General features: G+C 36.7%; 1 protein-coding gene across 1 annotated transcript; it reads left to right on the top strand.

Annotated features, from left to right (window-relative positions):
• The first annotated feature begins 1,816 nt into the window (after positions 1-1,816).
• aph1b (APH1B gamma secretase subunit) lies at positions 1,817-15,246 on the top strand. The gene is made up of 6 exons (XM_057852581.1): positions 1,817-2,093; positions 3,131-3,301; positions 5,587-5,660; positions 9,007-9,129; positions 9,399-9,526; positions 11,390-15,246. Exons 1-6 carry the CDS (start codon positions 1,981-1,983, stop codon positions 11,555-11,557), a joined length of 777 nt encoding a protein of 258 aa, XP_057708564.1. The 5' UTR covers positions 1,817-1,980; the 3' UTR covers positions 11,558-15,246.
• Positions 15,247-22,516: the final 7,270 nt, after the last annotated feature.

Here is a 22,516-nt window from a genome sequence, read left to right as displayed (position 1 = left end):
ACACAGATGGCGAACAGGAGAGCCGAAAATATGTTCCAATCCACGGTAAAATCAGTTTTAAATTACCAAAAACACATCGACACAAGTCAGTGACAACAGTCCGTCTCGCGCTAGCCATGTTGAATAAACTCCGCTCTCCTCGTATGTTCACTTCCGCGCGCAAGTCCCTCGTCCCGCCTGTCGCTGATTGGTCCACTCCGCTGTCTGTTTGCTGTGGCTTGCTCCGCCCTGAAAATTTTATCCGCTTAATGGTGGCCAGACTCAATAGCTGGAACAGCGGTGAGTCTGGAGTACCAGGCTATGCTAATTCTACTAATGCACAAAGATGAGGATCTGCTACTTTTATTCGTGCACAAAGCACAAAGTTAAAATACGGGTAAGAGTGCCAACTAGCGTCTTCCTCGACACACATATTCCACGTGTCTTATGCTTGCATTTTATGCTCGAGCGCTCCTGGCGGTCGTTAGAAAAATTGATAAATTGGCCGCATCATTGCATACGCCGCAGGATTCAAAATGAGGGAAAAAAGTAGCGGCTTGTAATCCGGAATTTACGGTAATTACAATCATCATCGTAATAACAATATCAAGGGCAACAAATCGTTTTATGGGCAAGATTTTAGCTTTAGTATTTTTTGAGCACCGGACACATGAAAATGCAGGGATAGGAAGAACAGACCTTCCATAACACAACGGCAACATGGCTACAAAAACACCCGGTCTTTGTGGTGGCACGAGCTTGGTTCCACATCTGCCTTAATGAACATGTTGTCCTCCCCTTTCGTGATGATGGCAGACGGATGCAGTATTTCCAGATTGTCTTTTAAAGGGATTTTGATGAGTAATGTTATTCCAGCTCCACTGTTGTTTTGGATGGAGAAATTATAAAACGGAAGTTGCGAGCAGACATGTGGAAGTAAAGCGGAAGTACCTCGGAAACGTCTATAGCACGTAAAACACTGGCATAATCCCGTGGAGTATTAGGAATGGCATACTTTGTTAAAAATTCTTAAGAAGTCCATCCAAATTAAACAACTGATCAACCCAAACAATCTTGATACCAAACCATTGTTCCAAAAATAGAGACTTATGTTTATATAAATGTCCTTATTATTATTGTGCTTATAAATAAGAGAGCATGCCTTGAAAGATTTCGATTAAATAAAGCCATTTTCATAGGGACCATGTCGAGATTATGATTGTAAACCAGAAAAAAAATGACACCCTTGTGAATGAGTTATATGATCTGAATTCACAACGTATGATTTTAAAGTTAGTTTATATATTTTACTGTGAAACTTTGGACAATACTCTGAAATAAGAAAAAAAAATACCATGTAGGTCACTCAACTTCAGTTGGAAAAATTATCAATAGCTAAAGGTTTTTCAAACGAAGTTACTCATGTGACATCACGAGTGAAGCCTGAAAGTGACGGAAGTCGTGGGTGTCATAGATATCACATATAAAAGCTAGATGTCGTAAGTCTGTGTCGGCGGCGTAAGTAGCCGGCGGCCACTTTGCTTGGAGCAAACAGGCTCCACGTCGAACTTATTTAGGCTCATTGTAAATTATTCTAAATTGCATTTAACTCGCTAAATTTTTGATAGAGTTACGAACGATTCCGTTTTTAACCAACCGTATTATAGTAGCATTAATTAGATATTGATGTTCGCAGTGAAATAACAGCTTCTCTGAAATTTATGATAAATAAAGCTGTTTGAACATTAGTTTTAGTTGAATCAGCTTATCGAGAGGCCCCGACGCAAAATGACCGACAAATGACGACACCCGTCCCCATTGGCTAACAGCGCGTCACACATCTAGCCTTATATATATGATATCTAGGAAGAGAGTGCTATGTGTTCACTCACCAAGAGCAGGCCACAAAATTAAAATATCCGATAATTTGCTTGCGTACAAAATCTCGCAAAGTGCTCTGTATCGCACGGCTTTGTGCACATTCATAAAAAATTAACCAAAATGACGGCAGCGGTGTTTTTTGGTTGTACCTTCATTGCCTTCGGCCCTGCCATCTCTCTGTTCCTGTTTACCATCGCCCGGGAGCCTCTGCGAGTTATCTTCCTCATAGCAGGGTAAGACATGTATCTAGGTATCTTTGTCGTTGACGAGAACATAAACTTGGTTGTGCTAAGGTTGATTAACGCCAGTTAGTGTTCGAGTAGCTTGCTGAAGGTATAGCTTTGCCTGTGTTGATCCTCCAACAGCTTGCCTCCTTTAGGTTTAAGCTAGCACTTGTTTCTAGCTAGGTGTCTTACAGAACAGATATGTGTTAAGTGGCACATTAGAACAACGACATGATCATCTGTTTAATTTGAATTGACTGGCCTAGTGACTACATCTGCCATATTTATATTTTATTATGTGTTGTCCCTATTTAAATAAATGAAATTGAAATTTAGGCATTCACTCATGCGTCAATTGCTTCTCACCTCACCCTCACTGATTTTTTTTTTTCCAAACTGAATATATTTTAATATCAATCTCCTATTTCCAAGGGGGATGTAAATAACATTGTGACATGTTTAAATTTCAGTTGTGAGTAAACATGAGATTATTGCAAAGTGATCATTTTCAAACTTGATGAAACTAATTTAGATCACTGTTCGTGAGCCAAATGATCATTTTTTGAAAATCAGGGGATGTGACTTTTAAGAGAATGTTTAGCTTGCTGTGAGTACTCCACCTTCACCGAAAGTCAGATGAGACGGGCTCGAGCATTCCCATACCGTACCTGTGCAAGGATTTTCTTTTTTTAATATATTATTGTGTTTTATGAGCCACTTTGACGGCTCAGTAGGGTAGTGTTTCGCCTTACTGCCTCACAGACACTCAGTCATCCCATTAGACAAAATCTACAAAAAAATATTAGTCAAAAATGTACTCATTGACCAAATCGTACACAAAATGTAGCAATATCCATTCCAAAAACATGCCCGTTATGTCAATTAAAAGGTAAACGCTCCCTATGTATGAGGTTGACTTGTTTGGCAATATTTGCACCTCAGCCTAATTTCTGTTTGCATTGCCTCCAAATCTGTTGTTGCCTACAAATCTGAAGTGTAATTGTTAAGGAACGTCTAAAAACTTTTGTGTGCTTGCTGTCTTCTAGGGCATTTTTCTGGCTAGTGTCCCTCCTGCTCTCCTCTCTGGTTTGGTTCATCTCTGTTCAAATAAGTAATAAGGACAGTGCAGCTCAGCAGAAAGGCCTCCTCATTTTTGGCGTTGTGCTGTCAGTCCTCCTGCAGGAAACTTTCCGCTTTGCTTACTATAAACTGTTGAAGTAAGTAATCATACACAACTAGGATATTGTTTGACACTGACACAACAGTAAATATAGTGGAAATGCTAAATATAAATGCTTTTGAAGTTGAACAACTTGAGACTAACAAATATTTGGGGAATTATATGCCTAAAAAAATCAGGCTACTCTACTTGAAAGGTGGAAAAGCGCTATATAAGTATAACACCATCCCCACCACCACATTAAACCACTACAACAACATATTGTGTAAGTCTTTAGTTTGTGGGTTTCTAAACGATTAGCTTCACATTTGTTGAGATTTTCATTTGATTATTCATAGTTTTTGTGATACCATCATCCAACAGAAAGGTAACAGAACTCAACAACATTAAAAATTAGGTAAACACCACATGATGTGAAATATAATTTCATAATAGTGTTGCATATTAATGAAATGTTAGCAGAGAAGAATATTTGATTTTTGAAGAGCAGGACTTCTTCGGAGCTGAAATTGTTTGATACTGGTGTGTAATCAAGCATGTTTTGACCAGAGGTGGGTAGAACTGCGTTACATTTACTCTGTTACATTTACTTAAGTTTTTGAGAAAAATGTACTTTTACTCTTTACTTCAGTAGATTTATGAAGAAGAAACGTTACATTTTTTCCTCTTTATTGTACATATTAGACTTTTTTTTTTTTTTTTGCCAGAGACGCCAACAGTGGCTTAACCAGTTTCACTGATGAGACGTCGCAATAATAATTACATTACTCCATTATACCAATCAGACTCAAGCTTGCCGTTTATTGATCACGCCAGCCTGTTCAATCACATGGCGTCTTTAAAGCACAGTAAAAAAAAAAAAAATCGTATTTGACATAGAGCGCCGCCGTCTGCATGACTTGAAATCGCGGATTTTAACCCCCTCCCAGTTTTAATTGGGAACCAATTTACCACGTAAAACTGGAAATATGATCCTTTTACTTTCATAATAGGAAATAGGTTTAGGGCACTTCATGCTCTTTGGACGAATAATGCTTCATTTCTGTTGTTTCTACATCCGACGAAATGCTCGAAATACGACGATTTATGACAGCGTCGCAATTTCATTGTTTTCCCGCAAGACACACACACGGCAGATTTTCTTGTGAGAGAAATCAACATGTGTTCCAAGAATGATAAAGCAGGTGGTGAAAAAAGATAAAAGGTGAGGCTTACCAATGGAAAAATATGAGCGTGGGGTTCACGTCTTTGAACTTGTTGACAATACTCCTCCGACATCTCTTTGCCAGTCTTTATAAGTAAAGGTGACAACCATTGCCAAAGAGATCGCCAGCTTCGTCAAGTTTTTAATAATTTATTTCAGAACTTGTGCAACACAACACGCCAACAGCCCGCAACAATAGGACGTTAAAAGTGAAAGGAATTGCTCAACTGCACTCTCTCACTCTGCCGTCAGCCCCGCGGTGCGTTCAGGTTCACCACACAAGATACGACTGCCACCCACATTAGAACCCGATTTGTTACATTATTACAGGTATTATTATTATTGTTACTGTTATTATGGTATTATTCCGATTTGTATTCATAATGTATTTGTTTTGCTCTTTGTAATTACTATTTGCAATAGTAACAGCAGTATTTATTAGGGATTTAGTGTAGGTTTTCGGGCTGTGGAAAGAATTAATGGAATTATAATGTATTCTTATGGGGAAATCCTGCTTGACATGCGACCATTTCGACTTACAAACAAGGTCCCGGAACGAATTAACTTCGTATGTACAGGTACCACTGTATGTTATAGTACTGTGTAATGATATCAGTCCATATAGATAACTTTGAGCTGAGAAAAAGCAACCATTGTTTAAAAAAAAAAAAAACACAACATTTGAAGCAGTTACTCAAAATACTGTTTTACTTGCGCCTGAGTACATTTTTTGGATGACTACTTTTACTTTTATTTAAGTAATATTATTTTGAAGTAATGCTTCTCTTAATTGAGTAAAATATTTGGCTACTCTATCCACCTCTGGTTTAACGTAATACTCTTAATTGGAATTCAAAGAAATCCTTGTAAACTGAAAATCATTCAAGGTTCTTGGCTAATGATTGACTACTAGAATATTTATTTGTGTATTTCATTACTTTTGTCCAGAATGTATTTAGTGACCAAAGTACTTAAGGAAAATAACTGGAGTGAATAAAGGGTTGAAAAAACCCGAAGGATCATTGTCAAACCACATATCTTTCAGCCAGTGGCATAAATGTTCCTTTCTTATGTCTTTTTTTTTTTAGTTTGTTGTTGTATGGTGTTTCTGTTTGCAGGAAAGCAAATGAAGGTCTTCTCACCCTCAGTCAGGAGGAAACTATGCCCATCTCCATACGACAACTGGCCTACGGTACACTTAACATAAACATAAAATAACAACACAACAGATATTAAAATCCGGTTTTGAATTATTGCATAGTTGAATAAAACAATCAACATTTTGATTAAATTGGCATACTGTAAGTTTGGATAAACCCAAATTAGTTTTTAACAAATTATGTATGTGCCACGACTTACCACATTGTTTTATTCGGTTAATATTACGTTTCAGGCATAAAAACATGAAATAAAAAGAAACAATTGTCAAGCTCATGGGACTACTATGTAGGCCAATATTGCCCTCTGCTGGCGACTGAAATTAATGTCACCAACCTTCCCAAATGTTTTTAACATTTCGTTAATAAACTTATATACTGCAGATCGATGTCATATACTAGTAACTGTTGGCACATAGAGAGTATTCTTGCAGGAAAATAAAGATAGAAAACTGGGCGTTTTTGATGTGGTTATTCAATTTACTAATTACAACCCTATTTTCAATGAAGTTGAGATATTGTGTTAAATGTAATTAAAAACAATATGTATGATCACTTGCAAATCATGTTCAACTTATATTTAAACAGAATACACTACAAAGACAAGATAGTTAATGTTCAACCAGATAACTAAGGTTTTGGAAATTAATCATTATCTTAGAATTTCATGGCTGTAACAAGTTCAAAAAAAGGGGCAATATTCACCATGATGTTACATTGCATTTTTTTTTGTCAGCAACATTCAATAAACATTTAGGAACTGAAGACACTAATTATCGAAACTTTGCGGGTGGAATTCTTTCCCATTCTTAGTTGATGAATAGCTGTACAACAGTCTGGGCCTATGTTGTCGTATTTTATGCTTCATAATGTCCCACACTTATTCAATGCAAGACAGATCTGGACTGCAGGCAGGCCAGTCTTGTACCCAGTGGCGCGGGAAGTGGGGTGCTGAGGGTGCTGCAGCACCCCGTGGTGTTGAAGAGGGAAAAAAAGTGTTTTGGTACATTCTTTTGTTGTTGTTAAAAATAGATAAAACATATTGAAACAATAACTTTTTTACCTTTGGGGATTAAATATATATGTTGAAAAGTTTTTCAACTCTTTCTTGCTACCTGTCACGTTGAATAAGGTGCTATTGGAACGGAAAAGTAAAGGAGGTGTTAACATGGCACAAAAACTAATTTAAACGAGATTTGCAATTTTTCTTTAGAAAAATTTCTTTACAAAATTTTCGAAGATTCAATTCGAAATTGATAGATAAAACATGCTTGCATTGTAGCCATATTATTGTCTGCGGTTGTTGGATGTTATTGCCGTCATGCAGAGCGCTGTTGGATATTCGTGTGCAATGTATTTTAATGTTGTGTAGTGTGCGTTAAACCGAGTCTTTTTGGCCCTTTTAGTTATCGAATATGTTCATGTGTCATTGCGCTGTCTAGGTGCGGGGAATGGTGCTTTTATTTCAAATACTAAAACTCCAACGCACACTGTAGGTGAAATAGAACGCTATCTTTGTTGTAGCCTTGTTGTAGTATGTAAACTATCCAACATGCATGTGTACTGCCATTGTGCACGTTTTGTATGGAGAAAACGCACGGGCATGTCAAATTTGGACCGAAACGGCTGTTTTTGGATGGGGAAAAACTTAAAAAAGATCCTCAGTACCCCCTGCTGTGAGTGACTTCCAGCGCCCCTGCTAGTACCCGCTCTATTTTACCACGAAGTCACGTTGTAACACGTGCAGACTGTGGTTTGGCATTTTCTTGAAATAAGCAGGTACATCCATGAATAAGATTTTTTTTCTTGGATGGCAGCATAAGTTTCTCCAAAACCTATATGTATATTTTATTATTAATGGTGTCTTCACAGATGTGTAAGTCATTCATGCCATTGGCATGATGCTGGCTTTTGAGCTTTGCGCTCATAACATTCAGTATGGTTGTTTTCCCCTTTCTCCCAGAAGACACAACGTCCACAATTTCCAAAACCAATTTGAAATGTGGATTCGTCAGACTACAGAACACATTTCCACTTTGCATCAGTGCATCTAAGGCCATGTCTACACCAAGTAGTTTTTTTTTTTTTTAGACCGAAGATCCTGCCTTTATACGTTGAGAAAAAATAATTACATCTACACCAGCACGTTTGTAGAAAAAAAAAGCTTCCACAGCCAACCGCATTCATTCATTTTTAAGTGCTGTGCATTCATAACAATGCGTGAAAAATAACTGTCCATAATACCCCGACCCTTCGCATGTGTTCTTCAATTTGAAGCACTGCGAGAGTTTGTAAATAAATTGAAACAAAAAAGGATCTGTCTAATTTACTCCAAATGTAAACATTGGTCTAATGTGTGACGTAGGTACAAAGTTTGTCGCAGCCAGTGACGTTTCCACAGTTAAATCTTCGTTTATCAGTGTCCACATGATGGCGCCACAAACGCAGAAATCGCTTGTCTTCACTTTGGGCGCAGTTTTCAAGAACCCTCGTTTAAATGTGTATGTGCATGTGGATGATAGGCCAAACCATAGAAAAAGTTGTTATTTTTGCCAAATACCCTGCTACGTGTAGACATGGTCTTAGATGTCCGGATGAGTCAACGGGGTTTCTTCTTTTTCAAATTTACTTTCTATTGAAAAGCATATTGTTCTTTCAACATAATACAAAAAAAATGTACAATTTCTGTTGTGTTTCCTTATTACATAAAAATAAACAAAAATCGAGGAACAACAGGGTTTCATGGTATGATAGACAAATGGGTTTTGCTTTGGATAGGATAGTTTTGCTTTCCATAGCATGATTTTAATTGGCATTTACAGATGTAGCACCGGCTGTATTTACTGACATTGATTTTCTGAAGTATTCCTGAGCCCATGCAGCGATACCCTTTTTATACACTGATGTCAGTTTTTAATACAGTGCCACCTGAGGGATCGAAGGTCAGGGGCATTCAATGTTGGTTTTCGGCCTGGCTGCTTGCATGCAGTCATTTATCCAGATTCTCTGAACCTTTGGATGACATTATGGAGCGTAGATGATGAAATCCTTCCAAATGTACATTCAGGAAAATTGTCATATTGTATGTATTCTGTTTTTATTTATGTTTAACACAATTCTACTTCATTGGAATTGGGTTTGTAGTATTAAACCTTAAAATATCATCTTAGTGATACTTACTTAACAGATTCGTACAAACAGATTAGACAGGCAGATTCACACAATCATTTACTAAAATAGTTGCTTCTGAAATGACTGAAATGACGTGTATTGTTTTATTATAATTACTATTATTGAGTAATACAACCACAAACTCACTACGTCAGATGTAAAGCTTCTTAAATAGGGCTTACGGCTGTTCTTTGCTGTGGTGTGTTTCAGTGTCTGGCCTTGGCTTTGGATTCATGAGTGGCGCGTTCTCCGTGGTGAACATTCTGGCTGACTCTGTTGGCCCTGGCACTATTGGAATCCATGGGGACTCGCAGCACTACTTCCTGTCTTCAGGTACCAATTATGGCTCTTTTCCTGCAGATCTTTCAAATTTTGAATGAAAATATAACACTGCTCGAGAAATGTAAAGCCCATTGCGAATGACTTTTTTTTGAAAAAGATGTATTCTTGTTAAATGAGGCACAGGAACACCAAAATGCAAAATGGACAAAAATTTCACGATTATCATTTTTAAATAGTTAATTGAAGTTTGTAACAGGATGTAAAGTTTCAAGATACATGTTCACTCTTATCTGACATCTTTCTTTCTTTTCCCTTCCTAGCATTCATGACAATGGCCATTATCCTTCTCCACATGTTCTGGGGTGTGGTTTTCTTTGATGCCTGTGAAAAGCAGCAATGGTGGGCAGTTGCTGCTGTTGTTATCAGCCACCTGGTCGTTTCTTGTCTGGTGAGTGATGTGAAGAGCAGGGTTGACTGCTCACGCTGGAAAGATTTACACCATAGCTGTGTCGCTATCAAGCAAGTTCACATTATAAAAACTCTAAACGATCACCAATTCCTCAAATGTTGCACAGAAAGATGTTTGAGTTTAATGTTATCGTCCACTGTGCATAACAGCCAAAGATTTGGAGAATCTGGAACAATCTAAGGGCCAAGGGTGAAAAACTATACTGGATGCCTTTGATCTTTAAGCCCTTGAGTAGTTTGTCGTTTGATTCAAAATATAAGGGCATTAAAAATCTTACTAAACATACCAATTACAGTACAGATTTTAGTAATTGTAATAGGTATTTTAAATACAGTGGTGCCTCCACATATAAAGTTAATTAGTTTCAGGACCTGGTTTGTACGTCGAAATGGTCGTATGTCGAGCGGGAGTTTCCCATAAGAATATATTAAAATGCACTTAATTCCTTCCACAGCCCTAAATCCTACGCTAAATCCTTAATAACTACTGTTGGTACAATTACCAATAGCGATTACACATACAGTAGCAAAACGAATTATTTATACAAATTAGGGCTGTCAAAATTATCGCGTTAAAGGGCGGTAATTAATTTTGTAAAATTAATCACGTTAAAATATTTGACGCATTTAACGCACGTGCCCCCCTCAAACAGATTAAAATGACAGCACAGTGTCCACTTGTTTTTTGGTGTTTTGCCGCCTTCTGCTGGCGCTTGGGTGCGACTGTTTTTATGGGTTTCAGCATCCATGAGCATTGTGTAATTATTGACATCAACAATGGTGGGTTACTAGTTTATTTTTTTAATTGAAAATTTTACAAATTTTATTAAAACGAAAACATTAAGAGGGGTTTTAATATAAAATTTCTATAACTTGTACTAACATTTATCTTTTAAGAACTACAGGTCTTTCTATCCATGGATCGCTTTAACAGAATGTTAATAATGTTAATGCCATCTTGTTGATTTATTGTTATAATAAACAAATACAGTACTTATGTACCGTATGTTGAATGTATATATCCGTCTTGTGTCTTATCTTTCCATTCCAACAATAATTTACAGAAAAATATGGCATATTTTTTAGATGGTTTGAATTGCGATTAATTACGATGAATTAATTTTTAAGCTGTAATTAACTCGATTAAACATTTTAATAGTCTGACAGCCCTAATACAATTAGAATAATAATAACAAATTATTATGTAACGAATCAGGTTCTAATGTGGTGGTTGTGTTTTGCATGCTGTTCCTGAATGCACCGTGTGACTGATGACAGAGTGAGGGAGGTGCAGAAGAGTTTTTAATTTTCATGTTGTTGTTGTCGTCGTCAACTACGGCGGACAGTGGCCTTGTTTTGTTGCACAAATTCTGAAATAAATGATTAAAAACCTGACGAAGCTGCCGACTTCCTTGCCGATGGTACAATAATAATAATTGTCACCTTAACTTATAAAGACTGGTGAACGAAGGTCGGAAGAGGACCGTCGAGATGGTAGACATATTTCGGTCGTATTGTCGGGCCAGTTCACTGACGCGCACACTACACTCATATTTTTCTATCATGCTAAGCATCGCTTTTTTCCTTTTTTCAACACCTGCACTAACCTTCCTGGGACCCATGTTGATTTTTCCCTCAAAAAAATCCGCCCTACATCGGACATGTGGGAAAACAATGAAATTACAACGCTGTCATAAATCGTCGTATTTCGAGCATGTCGTCATATGACGAGTCAAATTTTACGTGGGATGTCGAACAGATATATGACTGTATACTGTATGTCTCGTAAATAGTGCCAATCCTTAACAGACACAAACAAGCTGATGTATTTCTCTTCTTACAGACTTTCCAGAATCCGGAGTATGTTGCCAGCTTGGTTCCTACCTATGTTATTTTGTTCCTCATGGGCGTGTGGGCCTTTTACTCTGCTGGAGGGTCTTTCAGGAACCTCAAACTTTGCCTGACCTGTAAAGACAAAGATTTTTTGCTAGCCAATCACAGGGCCAGATAACGCATCACTGTAGCGCGGACTCTCCATCCAAAGATCTTTTTCTGTCTCTCACACACACGCACTGAGCACACTGAGAGAGTGCTATTCCTCTTTTAACTGAATTTTGAATTAAGACCCGTCTGTTTTTTTGAAGATCTTTAAAAGCAGTGATTGCTTTGCAGAGGAAACATTTGAGAGGGATTCACATTCAGTGGTAAATCTCAGTTTGTCTGTTTAATGTAAAATGTGGTTCTGCTCACAATAGGGCTTATTCACATGATGTCATACCCTCTTCCGGGTTTGCTGATAGAAGTGTATCCCTCTGTGAAACTCCATTGAGTTTATATGGAGCACCAGGATCCACTTGGAAAAAACAATTTCAAAAGGTAGAATTAAGATTAATATTATTTACGACAAGGCAATATATTGTCTTGCTTAATGTATACATATTTCAAATTTAACTATAATGAACATTTCTAGGTTAGGTGGAAGTGGAAGATAAGTAACACTCATAATGCTATCAACCTACGTCTGTGTAAAGCCTCACTTCATTATATATTTCCTTTTTAATATTAATAAATCTTATCATGTGTTAATCTGTGACTCAAATGTCAAATAAATAATGGCTCTTTAATTTGGAAAAAGGTTCAAAGCCACCAACTGAAATGTATACAGCATGACGTGCAGTCCCACATTTAAGCTAAAATGATAACACAAAAAATCCTTATTGTTACTTTAGCTGTTCTATCACTATTTTACTTTTATTATTCTAAAATACTAATAATAACAACAACAAAAATAAGGCTGTGATACACACAGGCAGACAACTAGCATTGGTTTAGAACTGCAGCTATCGGTTATGCAATTGATTAATCTATCAGCTAGTAAATTCGAATATTCGGGTAATCTGATTAGGAACATTTAATGCATCGCAGAATAAATATTAGGATATGGAAAACAAAGGCTTGCTAAGTTGAACTTTCAAAATAGCATTAAATGTGAATACAAAATAAAATCCCTGAGCTTTTTTTCAGAATTGCACTTTTATTTCACAAGAGCAATAAATGCATTTAAAATATGTTAAAATACCTGTACTCAAACAGTATAAAAAAATTAATGAGGATTGAAGTACAACAAAAGAACAATTAGCTAACTTGCATAGGAAATGTCCGCTATCTTAAAACGTACAAAATGCTAACTTTTTTTTTTTTTTTTACAATGCTCTTAGTAAATCGTTCAAACATTCCCACAAAAAAGACCTTAGAAATATACCTCTAAACTACACTACAAACACATAAACAAACATATTACCTCAAACAAAAACGTATGACCTTATGTTGGTCTTAACTGGGAGCAGCTGGATCCAGCCAGATGAGTTATGTCAAATTCAGTGTTGACACTACAGGGCAGTGTATCCACCCAAATCAATAAAAAGAAATGCAAACACTTTCAAAACGAACCATTAAAACGCCTTTCTAATTACATGAATCCTCGACGCAACATCATTTGATTCGAAGTTTTTTTTCCAATTCGGATTACTTGAGTTACTCGATTGATCATTGCAGCACTACATTGGTTTATAGCATTAATTCCTAGGCGAATTATGGATAATTCCTTAATGGTAAAGCATAAAATACAGGTAACATTATTAGTGCTGCAATGATTCATTGATTAACTCGATTAATTTGATGAGAAAAAAGATTCGAATTACATTTTGCTGCTTTGAGTATTATCTTAATTAATGTGGCGTTGTCATGGTTTGTTTTGAAAGTGTTTGCGTATAGCTTTATTGATTTGGGTGGATACACTGCCCTCTAGTGGCTACAGTGAATATAACTCATTTCACATAGCTGAATCCAGCTGCTCCCTGTTAACACCAACATAAGTTTTTGATTGAGCTAATGTTTTTTTAATACGTTTGTAATTTAGTTTATAGGTATATTTAGCCGTTTTTTGTGGGAATATGTGTTTGAACCATTTGTTAAGAGCATTGTAAATATAAAAGTTAGCATTTTACAGCATTTAAGCTAGCAGACTTTTGCTATCTAAGTTAGCCAATTTTTCTTTTGTTGTACTTAGATCATCATTCATTTATTTTTTTATACCGTTTGAGGCTCAGCACAGGTATTTTAAATGTTTGCTCCTCATCCGATTACTCGATTATTCAAACTAACTAGTACATTCGACTACTAAAATAATCGATAGCTTCAGCCTTAAACATCAAGACGAACGGAAAAAAATATTAAAGTTAACTTGTACCTTTTTTGAATTGATTGCCCTTGTTGGATTATGGAGCAGTACACACAGTCGCCATTGAAGAAGTATTGAAGTCACAATCCTATCGCTAACCTGGAAGTTGAGTGACATCACTGTGAATAGGGTTTATCATATGCCTGTGCAGAGTAATACTGGCTAATGCATTTTATTATCTGCAATGTTCACGGACGATTCAATGTTGAGCCTCTGAACCAGTAATTAATTTGTCATCTTTTATTATTGGATCACACTTTTCATAGGGTAAGTTTTGAACAAATAATATTAATTAAAAAAAAAGTGTGTAATGGACATAATCTCCTCTAAGTACTGTAAATACTTGACATCCTAGAGTTATGAGATGGCTGTTTGTACAAGTAAAAAAAAAAAAAAAAAATTAATGAAAGCCATCTCCAAACCGTTTCTATTATCAACAAAGCAAACTGTCAATGTTTTGTAATTTTTTTTGAATGTTTTGCTTCTGTATTGCCTTGAATATGATTTGGTTGCTTGTGGACATTCACAGCTTTGTTAGTCATTTTAATCAATGTGTTTTAAAGTTAAGTGTAATTCTACAGCATTCCTTTTTTCTGAATTATATTTAAAGGTCCCATGCAATTGAAATCCACTGTTCACTGCTGTTTTATGTATGAAAGGTCAAAACGAGTCTTAAATTTGAACTATTTGCGGTGTAGAAATGCATCTATTCAAATACCTACCCACCTCATGATTGGGACCCACGAACTCAGTTGAGAGAAAATCAGCATCGTCAACATCTTAGGCAACGCTAAAACTTGGCATCAACTGCCAAGAGGAGCCAGAACAATAATTGTACTGTTTTAGATTAATTTCATTAATGGTTGACTTCATTAAGATTACACATGTAATGTTGTGTGACAATAATATTTGTTGATATGTATCAGGCTGAGGCTTTGATTTTTTAAAAATATTTTTATTCTTCGCACTTTCCTCTTCTTAGCCAGCTGCATCTCAATCTGAGTTCACCTAGTGGTATCTTCCAATAGTAAAACTAGCACCATGGTTAGTGTAAAAATAATAATGCTGTTTTCCCACATTCAAAACACGGAGAACAGTGTCACAGCAAAGCTTGTTTTCATATCAAATATTAATGATAATTTCAACCAAAATCAACTTGGACCAATTACAGTTGACCGAACAGTAGCGTTTTAAACCAAATCATCTTGCAAACCTGATAAAAGGACAACAGTGGTTTTAAAAAAAGTGTGTCATGGGACCTTTTAAATAGCAGGATGGAACATTTATTATGGGACTTTAGGAAGTGTGCCAATCTTTTTGTGTTAGCATTTGCAATATTCAGCTAAAGATCTAGGTGGTTCATAGTATTTTTTTGTTTCTGCGAACAAGTAAGATGTAGGAGAGATCTATTGTTCATGCTGCAATCTTCTCAAATAAATTTGTTGTCATCTGATTTGAAATCATTCATGTTTTTGCATCAGCTTTATCTTTTTATTTTAAAGGAAATGCGCTTTCTTGTAATTAATGTTACCTTGGTTTGGAAACTTGTGTATACAATATTATGGAAATATTTAGTAAACTTTGTCTTACTCCTATTACTTGGGTAGTACAACCTACAAACCATTGCCATGAATTTACTGCCATGACTGGACCTTAATACCTTTCTACCCTCTTATGAACGAACATGAGGGGGAACTTTGAGATTTTATTGTTCAAATCACAAAAACAAACCAAAAAATTCAGTTCAACATGTTTCCCTTCGCATAAGTCTTCAATACTCAAATTGGGGCTGCTGCTATCGATTATTTTAGTATTCGATTAATCGATGAACTAGTTAGTTTGAACAATTAAATAATCTGATAAGGAACATGAAAAATTAAAATACCTGAGCTTAACCTCAAATGGTATTTAAAAACAACAACAACAACAAAAGAATAAGGATCCATGTACAACAAAAGAACAATTGGCTAACTTACATTGCAAAAGTCCGCTAGCTTAAATGCTATGAAACGCTAACTTTTTTTTTTTTTTAAACAATGCTCTTAACAAATCTTTCAGACACATATTCTCACAAAAATGGCTAAATGTACCTATAAACTAAATTACGAATACATTAAAAAAAACAGCTGAAACAAAAACTTTTTGTTGCTCTTAACATGGAGCAGCTAGATTCAGCCATGTGAAATGAGGCAGACGAGAGGGCAGAGTATCCACCCAAATCAATAAAACTAAATAAAACACTTTCAAATGAAACCATTACAACGCCACTTTAATTAAACGAATACTCGAAGCAGCAAAATTGAATTCAAATCTTTTTTTCTAATTGAATACTCGAGGTAATCGATTAATTGTTGCAGCACTAATTCAAGTGATCTTTTTGGGGGGGATAAATTGTGGGTGTCAATAGATTCAGCGAAAAATTATTTTTATGGGAGTTTTTTTACTTTTTAAAGTGGTTGCGCTACTATTCAGCACTACATTGACCCAAAACTTGGTTACGTCATGGACTGAAATTTTGGCAAACTCAAATATTGGCTGTATATAAGTATTGCTGTTGTTATCTATAGTGCATACCTATTGTGAGCCAGTGTACGGCATTACAAAAAAAACCCCTGAAAATATGACACATCTTAGAGCTGTATATCAGCTATAACCAAGCAGGAAAAAAGTTACTTTTACCTCACCTTCGATCATGTTAAAGAGCAATTTGTATACAGTAGTTGTACAAAAGATGTAGTCCAAAATACAGTGAGGAAAATAAGTATTTGAACATGCTGCGAAGTTCTCCAACTTAGAAATGATGGGTGGGTTTGAAATTTTCATGGTAGGTGACTGTCCACTGTGAGAGACAATAAAAAGAAAATCCAGAAATGACAGTTTGTTATTTTTAAAAATTATTTATTTATTTTAAAATTCTGTATATAAGTGAAGTTGTATGAAAAAGTATGTGAACCTTTTGGAATTTCTCACATTTCTGCATAAAACCACCATCAAATGTGATCTAAACTTTGTCGAAATCACACGGATGAAAAACTGCCTGCTTTAACTAAAACCACCCAAACATTTATAGTTTTTCATATTTTAATGAGTATGGTATGCAAACAATGACAGAATGGGGGGAAATAAGTAAGTGAATCATCACATTTGATATTTTGTGCCACCCCCTTTTGGCAGCAATAACTTCAACCAGATGCTTCCCGTGGCTGCAGATCAGTCTGGCACATCGATCAGGACTAATCTTGGCCCATTCTTCTCTACTGTCTGGCATGAATCGCTGTCTTTAGGTCATGCCACTTGGCCACTCCAGAACATGTATTTTGTTCTTCTGAAACCATTTGGAAGTTTACTTCTTTGTTTTGGATCATTGTTTTGTTGCAGCATCCACCCTCTTTTTAGCTTCAACTGTCTGACAGACGGCCTCAGGTTTTCCTGCATAACATCCTGATAAACTTTTGAATTCATTTGCCCTTAATGATTGCAAGTTGTCCAGGCCCTGAGGAAGCCAAACAGCCTCAAATCATGACGCCTCCTCCACAATGCTTCACGATAGGGATGAGGTGTTGATGTTGGTGAGCTGCTCCATTCTTCCTCCACACATGACGTTGTGTGTTACTCCCAAACAATTCAATATTGGTTTCATCAGTCCACAAAATATTTTGCCAAATTTTCTGTGGAGTGTCCAAGTGCCTTTTGCGAACATTAAACAAGCAACAATGGTTTTCTTTTAGACAGCAGTGCCTTCCTCCATGGAGTCCTCCCATGAACACCATTCTTGGCCATAGTTATAGATATAGTTGATGTGTGCACAGAGATATTGGACTGTCCCAGTGATTTCTGTAAGTCTATAGCAGACACTCTAGGGTTCTTTTTTACCTCTCTGAGTATTCTGTGCTTAACTGTTGGCGTCATCTTTGGTGGACGCCCACTCCATGGGAGAGAAGCAACAGTGATAAACTCTCCATTTGTAGACAACTTCTCTGTTGATTGATGAACATCCAGACTTTTAGAGATGGTTCTGTATCCTTTCCCAGCTTTATACAAATCAACAATCCTTGATCGCAGGTCTTCAGAGAGAGCTCTTTTGACTGAACCGTGATACACATCAGACAATGCTTCTCGTCAAGGCAATTCTTACCAGGTGTGTGTTTTACAATTGGCAGAGCAGCTTTAAACCACTCATCAGTGATTGGGCACACACCTAACCTAAATTGTTTCGTAAAAACTGGCTTCGATTGCTCTTTAAGTCTCCTTAGGTCAGTGCTTCTCAATTATTTTCTGTCACGCCCCACCCAAGGAAGACGTAAATGTTTCGCGCCCCCCCAAACTCTCTGCCGCCACTGTAAATAGTATCATTTGTCTATAAAATTACTATTATAAATACGCATCTGCCTAACATTGTGTCCTTTTTTTCTAATAAAGAGAAAAAGTAACATAGATCAACTTATAATAAAGTATAACTTTATTAACATTGTTTTGTTTGTAGCAGAGAAGACTTGACGTGCCTGAATTAAAAAAAAAGTCACATCCAAACTGTAAAAAATACACTCAAGGTACATTTTTGACCATACAGAAATATAAAATGTAATAAAATCAGTAAATAATAACAAATTATAAAATTGATTAGAAACATTCACTCATGAGGACAATATGCCAAAAAATTTGACCGAAAAAACAAAACTGAATAAAAAGAAAAAAAAAAGTGTCCTTGGACAGGACAGCTTTTATTTTTGCGGCTCACAGTGTTTACCTCCTTTGCATTGGTGTGGAGTTATTTTGCAATTAGCATGCTAACAATGCTCACTGGATTACTGATTGATATAACACTGACAAAGCAGGACGATTGTTGGCAATATTCGGCACGTTTTCACTGAAAAACAATCAAGCGTCTTATCAATGAGATTGGGGTCTAATGTCTTTAAGTGGCGTCTTAATTGATTTGGCTTCTGGCTGTCTGCTATAATTATTTTTAGACACAGTAAACAGTGGTCTTTCCTCATCACCCACTATATTAAAAGTCAAAGCTAAAAGGCAAACTGCACGAAAAAAGCGCATTCTCGGCGGCCGAGGTAGAACCGTAGGTGAGGGCGGTCGTCGTGACGATCCCAAGCCGAAAATGGCACTTTTCGGGCGGCGACGTGAGAACCGGACAAGACTGTGGGTCGCTGCGTGAGTGAGTCCGGTCGGAAAACGGCTTTCGAAGACGGCGGTGGCACACTGCTCTTCATATCTGTTTTCTGTGTGTGCTGAGTGCTCTTCCTTAGTTCAAAATACTGCGCGCGCTCTGAGAATGAGAGCGCCACTACCACCTACTGAGTGGATGTGCAAGTACACTTTATTCCAGTACGGCAAAAAAAACAAAAAATGCATGTTCCCCGAGGTCACATGCGCCCCCCCTGGCATCGCTCTGCGCCCCCCCAGGGGGGCGCGCCCCACTATTTGAGAAGTACTGCCTTAGGTAGACGGTTCAATTACCGCATTGGCCGGACTATAAGACGACTCCCTCTTTTTCAAGACTCAAGTTTGAAAAAAGACTTTTTGAACACCAAATTGATTTTTATACAGAAAATAATTACAGTACATCTGAAACAAATGATTATAACAATATATTTGAGAAAAAAAGCATGTTATTTTGCCTCATTCAAATCTTAATATGTGAACATTTAAATATGTAAACTAAAGTGCAATCACATTCGTAAATGAATGGCTTCTGGTTTTTGAAATGTAAATAAACCGATGTATTGTGATAAAACAACAAAATTGCAATAACTGCTTTAACCATCAAAGTGAACTGTAACTGTAGTCTTGAAACAAATCTGAATAAGGAAAAACATTGCAATAAAATAATACAAACTGGTTAAACTTGATAGTAACTGAGATCTGTCACGACAGAACATCGCTTCAATGATATCTGGCGCCATCTAGCATCGTGAATGGGTATAATGTCTAAACCGCGAATATAAGACGGCCCCCACTTTTTCAGTCTAATTTCAATGCAAAAAACACTGTCTTATATTCGGGCCAATACGGTACTTATTTTTCCCCCTGTCATTGTTTGCATGCTATCCTCATTCAAATATGAAAACCAGTAAATGTTTGGGTGTTTTGTGTGATTTTGACAAAGATCAGATCAAATTTGATGGTGATTTAATGCAGAAATGTGAGACATTCCAGAAGGTTCCGATACTTTTATTATACCACTGTATGCTGACTTCTGAAATAGCCATACTGAATTCAAACGATTGGGGAGTATTAAATGAAGTCATACATAATGTGGTGCAAAAGTGCACGAAGTCTTTAGAAGCCTGGGAGGATTTAAGCTTCGTTTGGCTTTCAAGGAACGTCAACAGAGGCAGATAGTTCTTCAGAGTGAAGATCATTTTACAAGTAGGTTTGGAGAAGGAGGACGGCGAAAGGGGTGATCAGGAACAGTTGGATTTCCTGTTCCTGTATTCTTTCACCACACTAGTGTTAACAAACCTCCCATTGCCGAAAACAGGGCCCAAATTTCCACAGAGTTGGCAAGTGTGAACAGGAGTAAGACGCACATGTATTACATCCCAATCTGTGTGATTTAAAGGGAATACATACGGGATTCCTCGACGTAATTTAAAATACCAAAATGGCCTGATGATTACACAGAGCCCTGACATTTTAACCGACACTGCCTCAAATGGCAATCTTTGTTACCTTCAATACAGAGGGTTTGGGCCGACTACTCAGGACGAAAAAAAGTCTGTGTACGTCCCCGCGGCAGCAGCGCTGTTTCACCGAGCCTCTGTCTAGTCTCTGCTTGGCAAAAACACTTTTCTAACCCGCTTAAACCTTGCTACTAACTGTTTCTACGTTTCTGGTGCTGATTTGATGGGCCAAACGCTCGTTGCTTTATTTTTGTGCTTGTACAAGCATGCGAGCCATCCAAGGGTGTAGGTTTGCATAGGGACGGTAGGGACATAACACTACCAACTTTTCAGGATGCTCAAATTATCCCCACCAACTCTTAAGCAACTTTACTTGTATTTTACGTATAATGAGTTCAGTTACATAGGTAATTTAAATTGTCTTCCCATATGTTGTAAGTATAGAATTGACCCTATCATTATCATTTACCCCTTTTCACTTGCTGAATGTGCCGGTTCATTTTTTCTGCCCAAACGCACGTTTGATTGGTTGATGCCTTGCATTGCTTACATATATTTAAAAAGTATTTATTTTCTTCATTATTAATTTAAAAATATTTTTATTTTATAGCTTATACAGACATTGTTTTCAGATAATCATACATTAGTCATAATCGTGGTAAAACGTTATAATTTTTTCTTTTCTTCTAGCTGTGCTTGTGGACAAAAGCAGTAGTGTTTTACTTGAAGGAATGTTCCATTTTTATTTTTGTTATACCCTGACAAGAAGTTTTTTTTTTTCCCAATTATATTTTATTTATTTATTAAGACAGACAATGTTGAGTGGTCTTAAGACAAATGTTTATTTTTTTTTTGCATTCCTGGATAGTTAAGAGATTATTGATAAGTTTGTATTTGTTCTGTATGTTAATATAATTTATGTTCAAATATTGCAATTTAAATTTGCAAATAAAATCCCCAAATTTATTCTGGAAGTTTTCAAAATGATTCTTTTGCAGTTTTTGAAAACAAAGGTTTAATCGAATAGTGTGTCACCTGAACCAATACACATGAAAGTTTAAGTCAATACAGATTTATTTTTGCATTGATCGTTTAGCCTATCAATTAATTACGTTCATATTCGTGAGAAATGTAGCCCGACCCCCGTTTACCCAATTTGTTTGGTCTTATTATTGTCTTGTCCCAGCAAAAAATGTACATGCATGTTATGTTGTTACAGTATATGGTCCCTACCAATGTTGAGACCAAACCTACGCCCTTGTCGCCATCCACGAGCTGCAGTTACACTTTAGGACAGCGGTGGAGTCGCAAATAAAAAAGTGACAAACACTTTAAAGTCTCTTTAACATACAGTCACACATTGCTTTTTGTAAAATTAGTGAAAAACAATAATTACTGTTTTTAAATACAGGAATAATATTAAATTGGGAAAAGAACATGGCTTTTTTACATGGATGTACAGTAGTTGGGCAGCAGGGAGTGAGCATCTTATGAAATAAACAATTCAAGTGTTCAGCAATAGTAGACAGTTGGTATAAAAGGACTTTCTGATATAAAAGTGACATAAAGTACGAGAAATTTGGTCTGAACACGAAACCATTGTTTAATCATTCATCCATCCTTGACGTGGCCTAAAACTCCTGTGTGGGGTTTGCATGTTCCCCTCATGGTTTTGTGAGATTTCTCTAGGCCAGGGGTGCTTAATGTTTTTTGCTCCAAGATCTACTTTTAAATGAGACAACCTCCCGCGATCTACCTTAAGAGAGGAGGGTGAACTAAAAAAAGAAAAAAATTTAAATGTACAGTTACAGTAATTATGCTTTGTGAGCAACATATGAGGTATGTACATAAAAAAAAAAAAAAAAAATTTTTTTTTTTTTTTGATGCCGCGAGCTACCCACACTAGCGTTGCGATCGACTGGTCGATTGCGATCGACGTAATGGGCACCCCTGCTCTAGGCACTCCAGAAATTGCACTCGCTTAGCCCAGCCCACCAGCTCATCCTCTAATGCATATTTTATGCTAATGAGCAAGTGCACCGGCTTTTGAGGCGCACGACAAGCACCTCACGGATGAGCCGGATGGAGCAGA

The sequence above is a fragment of the Corythoichthys intestinalis genome, chromosome 1 (genome assembly GCF_030265065.1).
Source record: "Corythoichthys intestinalis isolate RoL2023-P3 chromosome 1, ASM3026506v1, whole genome shotgun sequence".
NCBI classification, from domain to species: domain Eukaryota; kingdom Metazoa; phylum Chordata; class Actinopteri; order Syngnathiformes; family Syngnathidae; genus Corythoichthys; species Corythoichthys intestinalis.
Note: the sequence above shows the minus strand (reverse complement) of the source record. Positions and strands in the feature narration are given on the sequence as shown.

Excerpts from the sequence above, each read along its gene's own strand:
- aph1b (XM_057852581.1), top strand. The coding sequence starts at position 1,981 with ATGACGGCAGCGGTGTTTTTTGGTTGTACCTTCATTGCCTTCGGCCCT. Across the intron at positions 3,302-5,586 it reads GCTTACTATAAACTGTTGAA|GAAAGCAAATGAAGGTCTTC; the intron begins GTAAGTAATCAT and ends TTCTGTTTGCAG. Across the intron at positions 9,130-9,398 it reads GCACTACTTCCTGTCTTCAG|CATTCATGACAATGGCCATT; the intron begins GTACCAATTATG and ends TTCCCTTCCTAG.